Source organism: Podarcis vaucheri (genome assembly GCF_965113315.1).
Source record: "Podarcis vaucheri genome assembly, chromosome: 6".
Taxonomy (NCBI): domain Eukaryota; kingdom Metazoa; phylum Chordata; class Lepidosauria; order Squamata; family Lacertidae; genus Podarcis; species Podarcis vaucheri.
This window is the reverse complement of record NC_138764.1, coordinates 63,495,424-63,514,142: the sequence shown is the minus strand read 5'-3', so window position 1 is coordinate 63,514,142 and position 18,719 is coordinate 63,495,424. Positions and strand designations below refer to the sequence as shown.

The window sequence follows — 18,719 nt, the reverse complement described above, 5'->3', positions numbered from 1 at the left end:
ATCTTGGCCAGGTATATCATGAGACTGGTATTCAACACTTTGTTAAATAATTACTTTGCATTTCATTTTTTTTAAATAAAATGTTTATTATGAGTTTTAAACAATTTAGACAACCAGCAAACTTCCCATTCACAATCCAGAAAAAGAAAAACACCAAAAGGCAAGAAAAACATACGAAACATACAGAAAGAACAAGCAAAAAAACATAAAAAACATAAGAAAGGAAATGATTCAATTTCTTAAATAGTTTCCATAACCCTCTTTCATGACTCCCTCGCATCTCCCTTTTCTGTGTTCCTGTTTATGAAATCTTATTCAGCAATACTTCACCTTCTTTCAAATCTTATTTTATGTTATACAATTCAACTATTACGTCTCCAATTTTTCCCATTTCTTTTCAGTTATTTGAGCTTAACATAATATTGTTCGAGTTTCACCTTTGTTCTTGTAAACCAATTTTTACATACTCCTTTCAAGTTTGTCACTAACGCCACGTTACCTTTATATCCTACATCATTCTAACATTCATACAATTTACTATACTTTTGCAAGTAGATCTTAAATTTCTTCCAGTCCTCTTCCACTATCTCTTCTCCCAGGTCTCGGATTCTGCCAGTCATTTCTGCCTTCTCCATGTAGTCTATCAATTGCATCTGCCATTCTTCCAGAGTGGGCAAATCTTGAGTCTTCCAATACTTTGCGATAAGTATTCTTGCTGCTGTTGTCACATACATAAAAAAGGTTCGGTCCTTCTTTGACACCATTTGGTCGACAATGCCCAAAAGAAAGGCCTCTGGTTTCTTAAGGAAGGTATATTTAAATACCTTTTTTAGCTCATTATAGATCATTTCCCAGAAAGCCTTAACCCCTGGGCACGTCCACCAAAGGTGAAAGAATGTTCCTTCAGTTTCTTTACATTTCCAACACTTATTGTCTGGCAAATGGTATATTTTTGCAAGCTTGACTGGGGTCAAATTACTTTGCATTTCAAGGCATGTTCACTTTGTTAGTGACTTTTTCCTTTCAGAACTATTCAAAAGCTAGTGATGAGCTAGACTTGGAGCCAGGGGTGGTGGAGCTGAGCTGATGCAGCAAGATGAAGGGCCATAGTTCAATGACAAGAAGACTTGCTTTAAAGGTAAAGGTAAAGGTACCCCTGCCCGAGCGGGCCAGTCTTGACAGACTCTGGGGTTTGTGCGCCCATCTCACTCAAGAGGCCGGGGGCCAGCGCTGTCCAGAGACACTTCCGGGTCACGTGGCCAGCGTGGCAAAGCTGCATCTGGCGAGCCAACGCAGCACACGGAACGCCGTTTACCTTCCCGCTGGTAAGCGGTACCTATTTATCTACTTGCACCCGGGGGTGCTTTCGAACTGCTAGGTTGGCAGGCGCTGGGACCGAGCAGCGGGAGCGCACCCCGCCGCGGAGATTCGAACCGCCGACCTTTCGATCGGCAAGCCCTAGGCGCTGAGGCTTTTACCCACAGCGCCACCCGCGTCCCAAGACTTGCTTTACATGGAGATTAATTCCAGGTTTGGCCTCCATCATCTCGAGAGAAAAACAGGATCAAGGGCTGGAAATAGCATTCTGCCTGTGATGCTGTGAGCCAGTGTAGACCAACCTTCCCCAACCTGATACCCTCCAGATGTTTTGAACGTCCACTCCCACCAGCTCCACCAGCATGGATAGTGGAGTTGTAATCCAAAACATCTGGAAAGCACCAGGTTAGAGAAGGAATATAGTGAACTGCCTTATCGCGAGTGAGACTCACTGGTTCATCTAACTCAGTATTGCCACTCAACACTGACTGGCAGCAGCTCTCCAGGATTTCAGGCCGGGCATTCCCAGCCCTACCTGGAGATGATGTTGAAGACTGAACCTGGGACCTTTCACATGCAAGGTTGTTCCATTGAGCTACAGCCTTTCCATCAACTGCTATAGACAATTGGACTTGTTGGTAGCTTCATAGATTCATGTGCCCCTGGGACACTGCTGTAGCAGCTTTAAGGTGCTGGGTGGAAGGGAGAGCTCCAAAGAAAGTTAAGGACTGCTAAAAAGCAATGCACTGTCCATGTTTTGGTGCATGCATTAAGAGGCAATGAAAGAGAGGAAAGGATTATGAAATTTACGTGTCTATAATAATTTCCTTTTGGGTAATTTTCAAGTATGCAAACAGCCCCATTTGGTTGCCAAGGGTTTCAGCTAAAAGCAAGTCAAATGTTCACAATTCTCAGTTTAGCAAACTCACAAAAATGGAAATAAGCCCAGTCCATGATCATATAACGTGCCTGTACTTTGACCCTTAAGGGTGTTCCCATTACTGCCTTCATAAGGGGGGTTTTTGGTGCCTTTCAAAGCTGTTTCACTCCCTGCCCAGCTGCTCACACCTGCAGATTCCGTTTGTTCCTGCTTGTCTACACGCCGTTGACAGAATGTCTTTTCCCCTGTGCCATGGTGTTCACACTTTGACTAGAGAGGACTGAAAGACTCCAGTCAGTGTGAAGCGGGTTTGAGAAACAATGTATCCAACTGTAGTATCGTACAACAAAGTATAGAATACATACCCATTTTGGTTAAATGTCTTGTGAACACAGACTAAAAATCAGAGCTGGAGACAGTACGTTAAATGAGAATGTGACCGCAACCTTACGTTTGCTGAAGCATTTTATCAGTGTCTGCTACAATTTATTAGTCATCTTGAGTCAGCTAACATCCACTTTCCATGGCCACATATCTAGCATACTTACCTATATGACATAGGCCGAATGAAAACAAGATTTGGAGCTGGGTGCCACCAGAATACTGCTTACACCAAACTCCAAACCAATCTCTAGTTTTCTCACCAGGCACCTTGCTGTTGAGCATTCCCTCTGCAACGCACTTCAGAATTGCAAAGTAATCCCCCATCCCCTTCTTTGGCTGGAACCAGCCACCATATTACAGAGCTATTAATTCATTACAGTACTTTTATTTGAATCAGTGGATTCCTGAGCAATTATTCCAAGCTTCAAAAACTGCAGCTTGTCTTTTGAGTAAGACTAGCTATGGTTCTGACCCATGACATGGCAGGTGGGTCCCCATTTGTGGAATGCCTACTAATATTGAGGGGTAATTTTAAAACACTCCTGTTCACCAAGAAATTTGGTGGCTAAAATAAACTTCCAAGAAATCCTTGAAATCAGCTGTGAGAATATTTGTCTGGCTTTAAATTTGCTATTGCATTGTTTTGCTGTTCTGTTGTTTGACACCTTGGGCTCCTTTGGGAGGAAGGCAAGACATAACTTTAAATAAAGAATGATGGTGGTGGTGATGAAAATGGCAGGAAAGTCAATTTTATTTGTTTCTCAAAATCAAGTGTTACGTTGACTATTGAGATATGAGGGGAACCAACAAAATGGTTACATAAACGCAGGCTTATCAGCCTTGAAGCTACTGGTACTCTCTATCTTAGTTGGTCAAGGTCCCAAGGTCTCAAAGTCATTAACCTTAACCTAGAAGTCAACAGCTCCAATAGAAATGGGTGAAGTGAGCTCCACCTTCTCAAACCCTGGGATCACACCTCCTGCTACCAAGAGGTGCACCTGCATACAGGTGCATGCAGACAAATGTGATTACATTATTTCTACGGCACCATTTCGTTTTGGGCTTGTAAGCAAAATCTGCCATCGCTCCTTCTTTCATCTCAAGTTAAGTCAGTCATGACTAGCAACATATTTCAATAGGTCCACTAAACACTATGGTTTATGCTGAACACAAGCTATTGATTCATAAAAATAAATTCCACTACTTTCAGTGCCAGTAATTTGGGACAACCTAAAACCAGTCTTTCTTTCTTTCTTTCTTTCTTTCTTTCTTTCTTTCTTTCTTTCTTACTTACTTACTTATTTATTGCAAGAATTAATCTGTTTAACCTTTAATTGCCTCTATTTGAAGCAAAATATTAGCTAGATAGCCAACATTATTTGATTTTGTATTAGACACCCACTTTGTATTGCCATTGTTAAAGACAGGTTCTGGAGCTTGTTAATCTGCAACTCAACTAAGAATCTCTTTCCTACTGGACCATTTCATTGGCTTTAACCTGTTATGTCCTCTCCCTACTCTTTGAAGGAAATGCTGCTTTAAAATGCTACACTAATGCTTTCGGGGGGGGGGGAGCAGGACAGAATGTGAAAAAGTTATGACACCAGCCGAGGGCTCAAATATAGATGCTGCTACACCGGAAAAGTTTAAAAGCTAGTGGTGCATTCTTCAATGCTATGGAGAGGTAGCAGATGTCTATGAGATTCAAGGAGAATGGACAATCAGTTCCCATGCAAGACCAGTCATATAAAACAAAGGACTCAGTTTGGCTTATGCAGGCACCATTTTATTATGAACTGAAAAAATAAACTATTTTCACTATTTGTGTATATTTGGCTAACATTTTAAATCACCCAAAAACCTAACCAGTGACCAAAAATATATAAATGTATAAATATACAACTGTCTTTATTTACATTTGTACATACAAGTATATCAGCAGGATTGACAGTGAAAGAGTTTTTTGGCAAATGAAAATGGATAACAGTTTTTCCCCAAGATCTCCATGGACAGAATAATTTGATATGTGAAAGACTTTCCTTTCCTTTTTTTTTTAATGGCAGGGGAAAGCAATGCAGCTTATCTTCTAGAACCTGTGGTCCTCAATGTTTTTGGACTACAACACTCATCATTCCTCACCATAAGGCTGATGGAAGTTGGGGGTCCAATATCTGGAGCACCAGAGTTTGTTCATCCCAGCAATAGAAAGATTCACAGCACCAACAGACAGCAAATGTTGCACTCGCCAAAATCTGTGAATCCATTTAGGCTCACAGGCTACACTGAAGGAAAGGGAATGAGATATCAATAAAAGCTGCTTGGATATTACGGAATGAAGGCTATAGCAAAAAAGACTGTTTAATAAGTGCAAGCTCTTGGGATATTTTGAAAAGAAACTCTGCTAAGTTTATTTCCCTTCCACACCAACCAGTTCTTTAAGGCTGGAGCCTTCCTTTCGCTGACTCTGCACCTACAGAGTCGTGGGGAGCCCTCCACATACTGCTGGGATTCCAACTCCCATCAGCCCCAGCCATCATGGCCAGTGGTCAGAGATGGTGAACACTCTAGTCCAACAACTAAAAGGACCTAGAGGAAAATAGCTGATCATTTGGGGCAACTCTACACATTTAAAGAGCACCATGCCTTTCTAATGTCTCTTAATGAGCTAGAAGAGCAGTGAATTATCTGGCAAATCAGCAGAGGAATAGGTGAAGAGGAATCTAAAGGATTTTGTTACCAGCTAACTTAACTGGGTAGATGAAGAGATAGTGCTATTAAACCAGTATTTTCCACAGGTATGAGCAATGCAGAGCAGATGTATACAGACATTTAGAGAGCAGCTGCTGTAATTTGCACTTGCACTAGAGAGGTGCTGCAAACAAATCATAACAGGATATTAACTGAGCTCCGAGTAGTTCCAAACGGGCCCATTGTGAACCTACAAAGCTACAGCACAATTCTGCTTTTACATGGCATAATTTGCAGTTTGTGTTCAGCATCACATTTTGGAAGCCCTTCTTATTAGTGTTGCTGTGGTTAAAGTGGATTGATGCTAATTTGAATTGTTACTCACCAAACAGAATAGTAAAGTTATCACCAGAGACCAACTAGCACAACCCAACTAGCACAAACCAATTAAGACTATCTTCCAAACAACTGCTATAGCTAACCAGGAGTGCATCCAAACAACTGTTTCAAATCATGTTTTGGAGGTTAGTGCTAACCACAGTCTACCTGACTGAGACATCATGTCAAACAATGGTTAGAGGAAACAAAGAAATAGAGGCACCTGAAGGGTTAAGACTGAGAGTAAGAGCTGCAGTATATTCTCAACTCTCCAAACCATAGCCTGGATAATCAAGATGTGGCATCTGAACCAGGTTTCTTTAGGCAATCTCACTGTTCTTTATTTCCTTCCAGAAGCGGATGATATAAAACTAAATTCCCAAAAGGTAATCAGAAACTTTGGAGAAGAAAAAGCAAGGTGTGGTCTTTTTCTTTTTTCCTTTTCAATCAAATATTTTAGGAAAGTGTACTGATAGGCATATAATACAAATAGCAAGGGACACTTGAAGATGGAGTCAGCGAGTGATGCAGTGAGTCTACTGCTACATCCCAGGCCTTGCTGGCACATCCTGGCCAGGGTGGAAGGTGTTGGGGGAAGAGAGTAGTTTCTCGCTTCTCTCTGCTGACGGCAGACTGAAGTAGAGGCAACCATGCACATTCCTAACACACCCACACACACACCCAGCCATCAACATCAAGCAGGGTGGACAGCTTATAATTGCATTCTGGGTGGCATTTTTTCCGTGTCTCCTATCACGGACAGAAATACAGCCTTTGTCAACGTTGCTTGGAGACAAGAGGATGGTAGAAAAACTGCTGCTGTATTGCCAAGGAGAATATAAATCTAAGACTTTGAGCCAATGCACAGGCAATAAGATTCTAAACAAAGAACTCTCTCATCCAGGTAAAACAAGATCCGCAATCAACATGCACTTGTAAAAAGTGAGTTGTCTTGTGCTGTCAAGCATTGCAGATCTGCTGGGATGTTTCTCTTCTTGCTCTGCCACCATCGAATTTCTCTGCTCAGCTCTCCCGACAATTCAAACCAGAGATAAGATCAGACCAAACCATCAGCTCCAAGCACACAGAGACTTTAGAAATTATGTGGTTCTGAACGGCTTTGTCTTTTGCAAAGGCACAACAGTGAATATCCAGCTGATGCCCTTGGCTACCCCTCATCCAAACATGTCATATTTAGCAAGGTGATGTGGCATGAATCCCAGGATGAGTAGCACATATGAAAGGCAAGCAGAGATGAGAGATGATTCTCCTTCTGAAGATCCAGGAGACCTGGCAAAAGGTGAGGAAGTATTTTGCATTTCCTGCTAATGTGTCTGCAGTCCTCAAAAAAAGAAGGTACACTTGAGGATGGCAAGAGATGCTGTAGGTACTGCAAGCTGCAGCATGCTGTTCCCTGGAAGAGACAGATAAATTTCCATGTTTCTAGGTGAGCATTTCAGACTTCACCTTAAATTATAAAACAAACTGTTGGGGAGAAAAGGACCTGAACCAAAGAGACTGCTTTTCCATTTGTCCCTCAACCAGCAGAATCTTTCTGCCTTTCCCATGCCACATCTCAGCAGTTGCAAGGACCACAGGAGGTCCAAAAGCTTCCTCCTATCCCACCCATCATCTTGCCACAGTTCACTTCTTCCTACGGATTTTGGGCTTCTTCACTGGGCGAAGATAGGGATTGTCTATCAAGTTCTCATCTCCATTCCGGCTGCCGGAAAGCGAGGTGTTGTGCTGTAATACCGATGCATTCTCCTTCTCAGCTCCTGGGTCATCCTGGCAGGTAAGACAAGATGTGAACAATGTCAGGGTCTCAGCTGGCAAATCAGCACACACAAGAACAAGCAAGGCAGAAAGCAACAAGGACATGCAGGAGACAAACCAGCGAGCAATCAATGCTGGCACACAGAAGAGTTGGGTGCCCTCTGCTGGCAGGCAACAAAAACGTGTTATGGAATTCAAAATGAATTTTCCTAAACTTTTGAAGATTCAGGCGTTATCCTGAACAAGGGATCATAGCGAGGGTTCGGGGCAAGGGGATACATGCACCACTCCACTATATTTATCCCATCCACATTCTGTTCCTACCACCGATGATGAGCAACTGAATTGGGGTGAGGCATTGGCCTAATTGCTCCAGCAACAAGGACCTGGCTCCTCTTCTCCCCATTCCACCCCTTGCAAAGTTTCCCAGCCTTCTATGGATGCAAACATTTGCTGAGAAGGGAGTGCATTTCACAGGAGGAGCCCACACTTGCCTTCTGCCCCAAGCATATTCTGCAGCCAGAACTATGTACATAAAATGCATTTGCCCAACAAATGCCACTTGCAACATCTCGTTTGCACTTAAGTGACCGTTTAATACAGTGTTTCCAGGAATCTGGAGCCAACGTCACGCTGAATCGAACCGAGTCTCTAGGCTCTACCGTGCTCACGTGCAAGGGGAGGTTCTCTGTGTCTGTCTGATCATCTTGTTCGGATGAATCCGTCTCCTCCATCTGCTGCATCTCCAATTCAGAAGGAAGCAGAGCTGTCAGGTAGGGTATTGAAAAAGGCCTGGCGGCTATCACTAGGGATAAAGAAGAAGACATGATCTCAGATACTGAGATCCATCTCTCAGGTGTCCGGCCTAAAAGGCTGGAAGTGAGAGAAAACGCAAAGAAAACCATGGACTATTGAGATTTATTTCCTATTATGCATGCTTTCAAGGTCAAGGAAAAAGTTATGCCGTAAACTTGTCACCACCAGCAGCCTACAAGTAAAGATGTCACCAACTGTGGTAGCTATGTGAAAGTTTATGGCAAAGTTACAACAATGTCATACTGCATATTTGTAATTTTCCTTATTGCAAATGCAGCTCATTTAAGGAGGGTTCATTTACAATATAGGACAGCCCAAAGGCCAATCTGGTGCCTGTGAGATGTTTTGGAGCACAATGTCCCTGCTGGCCCTCCAAAACATCTGGAGGGGGCTAGTTGGATGAAGGCTGCGCTAGACACACAGCATCTTACTTGAAACAAGGTGCCCTGCCACTGGATTGATTGTCTTACAAGGGAAGGTGCTGACATCATCCTTGAAAAGACTTTGTGTCTCTCCTGTCTTTGCCATGAAGCGTGTCAGAGCTCTTTCAACATCCCGTCTCTGAGAAGCAGCCTTTTCCCGCAGGATCTGATAATCCGACACAGGCTCCCGGTACGTCTGTAAGGCAAAGAGAGGGAGGCGACAATGACTATGCACAGACTTCAAATCAGTATTGCTTAGAGTCACTGGGGGCAATCCAGCTATTCCAGTGCAGTTAAGTTCACATCTATCCAGTAGACAACCAAATCTTCCTATTTAGGATCATTTTCAGAAATAACGGAAAAGGAATAGCTCAGTGGACTTAAAACAGTGGTCATCCACAAAGGCTGAAAGTGTCTCACAACAACTTGTCTACCATCTCTGGTCAGTTTTGTTAAGCAAGGCAGACCTACTTACTGGTGTCTTGATGTAAGTGTGAGGATCCGGAAACTCTGGGAAGTGACCAGGGATATGGGATGGGTGAGGCTTGTTCTGTCCGGCCGTCAGGGCTTTTGGAGTCACGGGCTGATTTGTTACAGGTGCTGCAATTGGAAAGACAATTTCGGTCATGGCAGCCTCTGCCTCAGTGGTCTCAGCCGAGTTTAAGAGGGAGGCAATCTCTGTTCAACTTAGCGCAACCGATATAACAAATCTATTTAGGCCAGAGCTGGGCAAACTTTTTTCTGCCTATGGCTGCACTCCTCAGGCAGGAATGGGGAACTTCAGGCCTGGAGCCCTCCAAGTTTGTATAGGAGGCTCTTGGGACTCAGTCCAGGCTATGCACATTCTCCTCAAACCACACCCCTCACTGGCTCAGCTCTGCACTCTCCTCAAGTGCTTTTGCCTGGCTGGATTGTGTCCTTGAGCTGCAAGAATGCCTCTTGCTTGCCTGGATGGAATATGGAGAGATGTGTGAAGTGTTTGTGTATGTAGAAACCTCTGGCATCTGTGTGCCTGGAATGCAGCCTACTGAACAAAGGTAAGAGTGACATCAATTGCTTCCCTCACTTTTGGTCTCTGGCCCTTAAAGCCTTAAACATTTCACTCAAACCAAATGTGTGTGCTTATAGCACTGCAGCCAAAATTTCACTTCAGTCACTGGAACTCTGTTTCAGTATATATTTACCTACAGATATGGCATAACTCAAAAATATTAAGACTCTGCAAAAGTAGGAACAAGCCTTGGGTTACTTTGTTCTCATTCAAGGCCCAAGTCACACACAACACATTTATTCAGAATCAAGTTCCACATATTTCAACAGAGCCTACTCCCCAGCTAAGTGTGCTTAAAACTGCCATCTAAGATGTGCTTCTTAAGAAATGTTTAATGAAATAGTGATCATGCAATAGCTTCAGCAGCCATGCAACATACAATTGGCAGAATACTAAATAAAACTGAGTTTCAGTCTGTGATAAAAGCTAACAAGAACATCTTAAAGGGATTCACAGAGCCTAAATTGAAAAATAGTGAACTGCTTTGCCAACTGAATAAGTCTGTTGCAGAAACCACTCCTTTCCCTGCTGAGAATATGGAATATGAAAAAGTTATGGGCCCAACACAATTCCAAAGCAACAGAGCACATGTCCCAATAGTAATAGCCAAAGTTCCTTTTACAAAGTTAAGTATGAATGAAATAAAATGCATGCAAGAGCTCACATACGGGCAGTGATCACCATCCGCTGGGACCGTTTGGCGTATGCAGGGAGTGTTTCCACATTAAAGCCTGAAACAGAAGAAAGCAAAGAAGCCTAAAACAAAAGAAAGGAAAAGTCATTCTAGCAAGCCAATCCACGGTGCAATCTTAACTCATCCACCACTGAAGCCCTGGCACTATGGCTACACTATGTGGGGAGGGAAGTATCAATTAATTCACCAGCATTTGCTCTCCCTTCTCTGATTCTAGAGGGATCCAGACAGAATAGCAGATAGGTTTACTTGAATATATATTCAAATGAATGAATGAGTACCTAAAACACCGAATGGGTCGAATGGAGGTACGCCATCCACAGTAAGGAGGAAGATGAGGTGGTGGATGGATTGAACCTCTGCACAAAGAGGTGACATGGAGCTTCAATAGCAGGAAAAGGGGTTGGGCAGTAGGACTCTGGTATCCTTCCCAAAGATTCCCAAAGGATGGCAACCCACCTTTCATGCTCAGTGGATCAAGCATCCAATCAATGGTACGTCCACTGTAGGAGTAATAGCTGTATCTGCTCAATGACTACACTTACACAATCCCTTCTGACCTCTCCGCAACTGCCATGCCTGTACCATGTAATCCTGACACTCACCCATTTCAACTAAGGTGACGACAATATCTGAAAGGGTCGGCTGAGTCCTCGCAGTATGTTCACAGAAAGATTTGGCACTCCTCCCAATTTCTGAAATGTCTGGCAAAGCAAAAATCACCACAGAACTGAGAGTCAAGATATATCATCACATGCTCACCTTAGCACTATTCTGAATTTACGGAAGCTGAATCTCTAGAGACCATCATCTATCCATAGCATTTAGATTGCAGAGGAAGTGGGGGGAATAGAAACCTAGTATTCTACTGTGGAGTACTCAGCATTTTTTAGAAAATGAATCCTTTCCCTCCAAGAAAATAGTAAGGAATATATAAAACAAGACTTGGTAATGGTGTGTTTGTCATATTCTAGGTCAGGCTTCCTCAACCTTGGCCCTCCCAATGTTTTGAGACTACAATTCCCATCATCCCTGACCACTGGTCCTGCTAGCTAGGGATCATGGGAGTTGTAGGCCAAAAAACATCTGGAGGGCCGAGGTTGAGGAAGCCTGTTCTAGGTTTTAAGAACAGGAGTAAGGGAGAAGGTCAAGATATTTGATGCCATTTGCTACTTGCCACCACCAAACAAACAGGAATGTGAAAAAAATACATGAAACTTGGACACCTACATGAAAGCAAAGCAACACCATGCGTTCCTATTCCAAACCGCTTACGTTTCCCAGTGGAAATCAAGATCACAGTTCTCCTACTTTGTTAAATAATGTCAAGCAATCGCCAAAGGGCTTCAGTTGCTCAAAACAGAGTTTTGGCAGTGAAACTGGTATGCAGGGTCATGCTGTCTACTTGATGGCAAGCACGTCAAATGGCAGCTCCAAAATTGTTGCAGCACCACACAGAAGGTGAAAGTGCTGCCAAACATCTCCCTTTCAAGCCACTCCTGAAGAAGCAGAGCCCCCATTTTGGTCAGCTCCTCCTGCAGAAATTGCAAATGCCTGTGTCTGTTATTGTCATTAGTGGGGAGGGTTAAAGCTAATGTGCCTAATACTAGCAGTGGAGGTTTCTCAGTATTACACAGTTAGGGATACTCACAGCTCTGGAGCATCTCTGTCATGGTCTCCACAGCAGCCTTCTCAGAGCTCTCAAACCCAGCCTCTGTCAGCAACGAACTAACCACCACTTGAAGGGTCCTCCTTCGAGCCAAATAGTAGTTATCTGCCGGGGTTGAAGAGTGTTTGCCACCTGATCGCTGCTGGAACCAAACCCAACCAAGGAGGATGTGATTAATAAAGGGAGCACATAAATAAGGAGCATGCGGAAGTTGTCAACAACGCCACTTAGGGTGGAATTCAACACTGTGCTATTATAAATGTTCCTCATAGTCAACAAAAGAGTGGCGAAAGCTGTACTGGGATGCAGTCTCAAAAATGATAGAATGATCTCGATACGAATCCAAGGCAGACCTTTTAACATCACAGTAATCCAAGTTTATGCACCAACTACTGGTGCTGAAGAAACTGAAATTGACCAGTTCTATGAAGACTTACAAAACCTTATCGAAGTGACACCAAAGAAGGATGTTCTGCTCATTATAGGGGATTGGAATGCTAAAGTAGGGAATCAAGAGATAAAAGGAACAACTGGCAAGTTTGGCCTTGGAGTTCAAAACGAAGCAGGGCAAAGGCTAATAGAGTTCTGTCAAGAGAACAAGCTGGTCATCACAAACACGCTTTTCCAACAACACAAGAGACGACTCTACACATGGACATCCCCAGATGGGCAACATCGAAATCAGATTGATTATATTCTCTGCAGCCAAAGATGGAGAAGCTCTATACAGTCAGCAAAAACAAGACCTGGAGCTGACTGTGGCTCAGATCATCAGCTCCTTATAGCAAAATTCAAGCTTAAACTGAAGAAAGTAGGAAAAACCACTGGACAGGTAAGATACAATCTAAACCAAATCCCTTATGAATACACAGTGGAAGTGAGGAACAGGTTTAAGGATTTAGATTTGCTGGACAGAGTGCCTGAAGAACTATGGATGGAGGCTCGCAACATTATACAGGAGGCAGCAACTAAAACCATCCCAATGAAAAAGAAATGCAAGAAAGCAAAGTGGCTGTCCAACGAGGCCTTACAAATAGCGGAGGAGAGAAGGCAAGCAAAATGCGAGGGAGATAGTGAAAGATACAGGAAATTGAATGCAGATTTCCAAAGAACAGCAAGGAGAGACAAGAAGGCCTTCTTAAACGAGCAATGCAAAGAAATAGAGGAAAGCAACAGAATGGGAAGAACCAGAGATCTGTTCAAGAAAATCGGAAATATGAAAGGAACATTTCGTACAAAGATTACCATAATAAGGGACAAAAGTGGTAAAGATCTAACTGAAGCAGAAGACATCAAGAAGAGGTGGCAAGAATACACAGAGGAATTATACCAGAAAGATATGGATGTCTCGTACACCCCAGGTAGTGTGGTTGCTGACCTTGAGCCAGACATCCTGGAGAGTGAAGTCAAATGGGCCTTAGAAAGCACTGCAAATAACAAGGCCAGTGGAAGTGATGGTATTCCAGCTGAACTGTTTAAAATTTTAAAAGATGATGCTGTTAAGGTGCTACACTCAATATGCCAGCAAGTTTGGAAAACTCAGCAGTGGCCAGAGGATTGGAGAAGATCAGTCTACATTCCAATCCCAAAGAAAGGCAGTGCCAAAGAATGCTCCAACTACCGCACAATTTCACTCATTTCACATGCTAGCAAGGTTATGCTTAAAATTCTACAAGGAAGGCTCAAGCAGTATGTGGACCGAGAACTCCCAGAAGTGCAAGCTGGATTTAGAAGAGGCAGAGGAACCAGAGACCAAATTGCAAACATGCGCTGGATTATGGAGAAAGCCAGAGAGTTCCAGAAAGACATCTACTTCTGCTTCATTGACTATGCAAAAGCCTTTGACTGTGTTGACCACAGCAAACTATGGCAAGTTCTTAAAGAAATGGGAGTGCCTGATCACCTCATCTGTCTCCTGCGAAATCTCTATGTGGGACAAGAAGCTACAGTTAGAACTGGATATGGAACAACTGATTGGTTCCAAATTGGGAAAGGAGTACGGCAAGGCTGTATATTGTCTCCCTGCTTATTTAACTTATATGCAGAATTCATCATGCGAAAGGCTGGGCTGGATGAATCCCAAGCCGGAATTAAGATTGCCGGAAGAAATATCAACAACCTCAGATATGCAGATGACACAACCTTGATGGCAGAAAGTGAAGAGGAACTAAAGAACCTTTTAATGAGGGTGAAAGAGGAGAGCGCAAAATATGGTCTGAAGCTCAACATCAAAAAAACGAAGATCATGGCCACTGGGCCCATCACCTCCTGGCAAATAGATGGGGAAGAAATGGAGGCAGTGAGAGATTTTACTTTCTTGGGCTCCATGATCACTGCAGATGGTGACAGCAGTTACGAAATTAAAAGACGCCTGCTCCTTGGGAGAAAGGCGATGGCAAACCTAGACAACATCTTAAAAAGCAGAGACATCACCTTGCCAACAAAGGTCCGTATAGTAAAAGCCATGGTTTTCCCAGTAGTGATGTATGGAAGTGAGAGCTGGACCATAAAGAAGGCTGATCGCCGAAGAATTGATGCTTTTGAATTATGGTGCTGGAGGAGACTCTTGAGAGTCCCATGGACTGCAAGAAGATCAAACCTATCCATTCTGAAGGAAATCAGCCCTGAGTGCTCACTGGAAGGACAGATCGTGAAGCTGAGGCTCCAATACTTTGGCCACCTCATGAGAAGAGAGGACTCCCTGGAAAAGACCCTGATGTTGGGAAAGATGGAGGGCACAAGGAGAAGGGGACGACAGAGAATGAGATGGTTGGATGGTGTTCTTGAAGCTACTAGCATGAGTTTGATCAAACTGCGGGAGGCAGTGGAGGACAGAAGTGCCTGGCGTGCTCTGGTCCATGGGGTCACGAAGAGTCGGACACGACTAAACGACTAAACAACAACAACATCCTCCCTCCACTGTTCTGGGGGTTCTCCTGACTGCTTCCCAAGCCAATTTCAGGAGCACCGGGGGTAGGGTAGGTGGGGGGTAGAAGTCCTTGCACTTCCACTAACAGTGTTCGTTATGTGAGTCCCACCCTCAGTTACTGCTAAACATGTCTCAAATGGGTCCTTCTTCCAAAGTCCAACATGTGCTCTCATGTCCCACTTCTGACAGTGCTCTCTCTACTTTCCAAGTGTGCAAAATTAGCAAGGAATTAGCCTCATGCTTACTCATGGGAACAGGAGTGCAAAAGCAACATCCCTGATTTCTCCAGTTAAAGAGGATCTCAAGCAGCAGCTTTCAGAATTGCCTTTCCCTTCCGCCAGCGACCCCCGCCTTGGGTAGATGTGTTGCGTCAGGGGGACATAGTACTGGGCAGGCAAGGTGGAGAAATGGCATGGTTCAATATAAGTCAGCTTCCGGAAAGGGGGAAGAAGATAGGGGGGAACGCGTGTGTCCAGACGTGACCTCAAGATTCGTGCACAGTTCTCGTGATCTTAGAAATTGGTGTTTTTGCGCGCATGTTTTGGGTGGCCACCTGCTTGCAACGTTATCTGGCTTTCTGCAAGCGCAGAATCGCAGAAGAGGGAATGGAAAGGCGCTGCCCCCGAAACCCAGAGAGGTCTGAAAGTGATCGGCAGCAAGCAATGGCGCCCCGCAAATCCAGAAGCGCCCGTCTCCCACCCAGAACCTCCCCCTTCCTCGGTGTCCTGACGCCGCCACGCGCTGTCCTGAGAGCCTGCGGCGGGCACCTGGTGACCACAAAGCGGGCCCGCAGGTGGGTCGTGCCCTCCCCTCCAAAAGGGCTCCGGAGCCCCAGCCTTACCGTGCCCGAGCTACTAGAGCCGCCGGTCCCCGGGTCCGCCATCTTGGATCCATGGGAGGATGCGCGCATGCGCCTCTACGAACAGCATGGTGGGAGTTGTAGTTCGCGGGGAGGCGGTACTGTGGCGCTCCCCTCTGGTACTACTATTGATCGGGAGGGTTAAGGGTTGGTCCAGCAGGCGTCCCCGCAGGTAGCGGTTATAGTTGCCCATGGGGGGGGGGCAGGCAAGAAGGGCCGCAGGCAGCTGTAAGCAACCCGAGCAGCGAAACGTTTCTGAGACGGTGAAGCAAAAGTGATCCTGCATAAGCATGACAACGAAGAGGGTTTTGGGTTTTTTGCATCCATAAAAAATTTTTGGACTATGCCTCAGATGCCTGCAGTGTTTTCCTCCTCACGTGGCCGAGTGCGTGCGCTTCAGAGGTGTCGTAAACAATAATTTACTGTAAGCAGATGAAAACATTAGCAGGATTTTAATTTCACTTGTAACGTGACAAATATTTTGGATATAAAATTTTGGATATAAAATATAGAGTACGGAATGATATGCAGTTGAAAATGTTGACAATAGGACCCATGGAGGGGATGGGGGGGAAGTCTCGAGATGCAGAGAATTCTCTATACATGGGTAAGTATTTGGTATCGTTATCAATTTATATCTGTAAAATCAAATAATAATGATTTTTTTAAAAGGGGGTTGTAAACGTAGGTGGAAGGGGGCAGAGAAATCTAAAATGTGCAGCCTGTGAGTTGTTTTGTGCAACTCAGATGACTGTTATGTACTGAGTTGAATAGGATCCAAAATGCAGCAGTCTGATTGGTCCTAGAACAATAGGATCCAAAATGCAGCAGTCTGATTGGTCCTAGAGCAATAGGATTCAGAATGCAGCAGTCTGATTGGTCCTAGAACAATGCAGCAGTATGATTGGTCCGCAGGAGCCACCCAATCCAGCTCTAGGTGAAAGTGAATCCACAACCTGATTGGCCTCCAGGAGAATCCCAGAATTAGCCAATCACGTGCAGCCCATTGTGTAAATAATGTATATAAAGCAGATATTGTGGGGGAACTTCCATTCCTGCTCACCACTATGAGCTGAATAAAGAGCATGAAATCCAATCTCGACTCCGAGTATATTTCAGTGACATTAGACAGTAGTGAAGTAAACCTGCTAGTGCTGAAGGAGGCTCAGAACTTCACTGTATTCTTTGCTGCAACAAACTAATGCGGCTACTCCTATGGAAATTATCACTCTTAATATTGTAGGCATGGTTGGGTTTAGGAGCCATGCACACAGCACAGCAGAAGAGGTAAAGTGCACAAAAACAGTTGTCTAAATAAATATTTCTCATGTTAGAAGTTCACATTTTATTACATCTATATACATTCCCTGGGGAAATTTCCTTCCTTTCTCCTAATACTAGAATGACCTTTGGGGTCATCCAACTCTACAATTCTGTGAACCCCCTGCGATGCAGGAATCTCAAGTAAAGTATCCATGACAGATGACCACCCACCCACCTCCAATGAAACCTCCATATGATGGTCTTCACTAGCTTAAATGGCTTCAAGAGAGGATTTGACAAAATGGCTGGAAACCTGAATAGGGGGACTCTACACTGTAACATGTGGTTAGAACTGTAGGGTTTAAAAGGACCCCAACAGTCATCTAGTCCAACCCCTGTTATGCAGGTCCATACACACAGCAAACTCAGTGCCGATCCTAATGTAGCCAAAATTGCCCCTTCATGCACAAAAATGAGGTAGCAGCAGACTTCAGGAGACCCCACAATTTGCACAAGTACAAAAAAAGTACAGTGGTGCCTCGCAAGACGAAATTAATTCGTTCCGCAAGTTTTTTCTTCTTGCGAGTTTTTCGTCTTCTGAAGCACGGTTTCCCATAGGAATGCATTGAAAATCAATCAATGCGTTCCTATGGAGACCGTCCGGGGACAGAGGAGAAGCGCCGCTCTGTCCCCTCTTTTGAAGCAAGGGGCGGAGAGGAGAAGATCGCTTCTCCCCCTTGCCGCCCCTTGGTTCAAAAGGGGTTCGGGGAGAGAGGGGAAGACGCGCTGCGCTTCCCGCTGTCCCCGGACCTCTTTTGAAGCAAGGGGCTGCGGGGAGAAGATTGCTTCGTTTTGTGAAGCAAGCTCATAGGGAAATTCGTCTTGCGAGGCAACTCGAAAACGAAAAAAACTTTCGTTTTGCGAGTTTTTCGTCTCGCGAGGCATTCGTCTTGCGGGGCACTGCTGTACAGAGTTATGAGTTGAGGGAGGAGAATGGAACGGAGTATCCCATGAGGGGTCATGTCTGGCTTGCTGGAACTCTGATCAGGGCCAATACAGATTTCAACATTTTGTTGTAGGTCCTGCCTGCTAATGGCTATTAGCCAATACAGTGGTACCTCTGGTTACGTACTTAATTCATTCCGGAGGTCCGTTCTTAACCTGAAACTGTTCTTAACCTGAAGCACCACTTTAGCTAATGGGGTCTCCCTCTGCTGCTGCACCACTGGAGCACGATTTCTGTTCTCATCCTGAAGCAAAGTTCTTAACCCGAGGTACTATTTCTGGGTTAGCGGAGTCTGTAACCTGACGCATATGTAACCTGACGCGTATGTAACCCGAGGTACCACTGTATAGCTAAATGGAATGCCCAGGTTCAAAGGGTGTATATGATGAAGTATCTGTTGCAAGAGGTGCTGTGAGGAGGCAAATATCAGGAGAGGGCTACTGCTTTCATAGCATAGTTTTCCCCAAATCATCATCTTTGCCATTGTGGGATACAAATGTACTGTGCTCATTTGCGTTTTTATAATTTTTTATTTACTGAGAGCCTGAAGCAAAAAATTTAGGAGATAATAAACATGCAATTAATCT

The 18,719-nt window shown here is 44.3% G+C and overlaps 1 protein-coding gene across 4 annotated transcripts; it reads right to left on the bottom strand.

The window, feature by feature from the left end:
* Nucleotides 1–4,660: 4,660 nt before the first annotated feature.
* Nucleotides 4,661–15,914, bottom strand: TAF8 (TATA-box binding protein associated factor 8; the record flags this gene model as incomplete). Of its 4 annotated transcripts, none has more annotated exons than XM_082227180.1 (8): nt 4,661–7,435; nt 8,086–8,228; nt 8,710–8,857; nt 9,137–9,261; nt 10,381–10,443; nt 11,012–11,110; nt 12,058–12,217; nt 15,846–15,914. In XM_082227180.1, the coding sequence occupies 8 exons, from the start codon at nt 15,912–15,914 to the stop codon at nt 7,292–7,294; spliced, it is 951 nt and encodes a 316-aa protein (XP_082083306.1). In that variant the 3' UTR covers nt 4,661–7,291. The 4 variants fall into 4 exon arrangements, with proteins under 4 accessions (XP_082083306.1, XP_082083307.1, XP_082083308.1 ...); XM_082227181.1 differs by having other exon boundaries at nt 12,058–12,214; XM_082227182.1 differs by having other exon boundaries at nt 8,095–8,228; nt 12,058–12,214.
* Between the last annotated feature and the right edge of the window lie 2,805 nt (nt 15,915–18,719).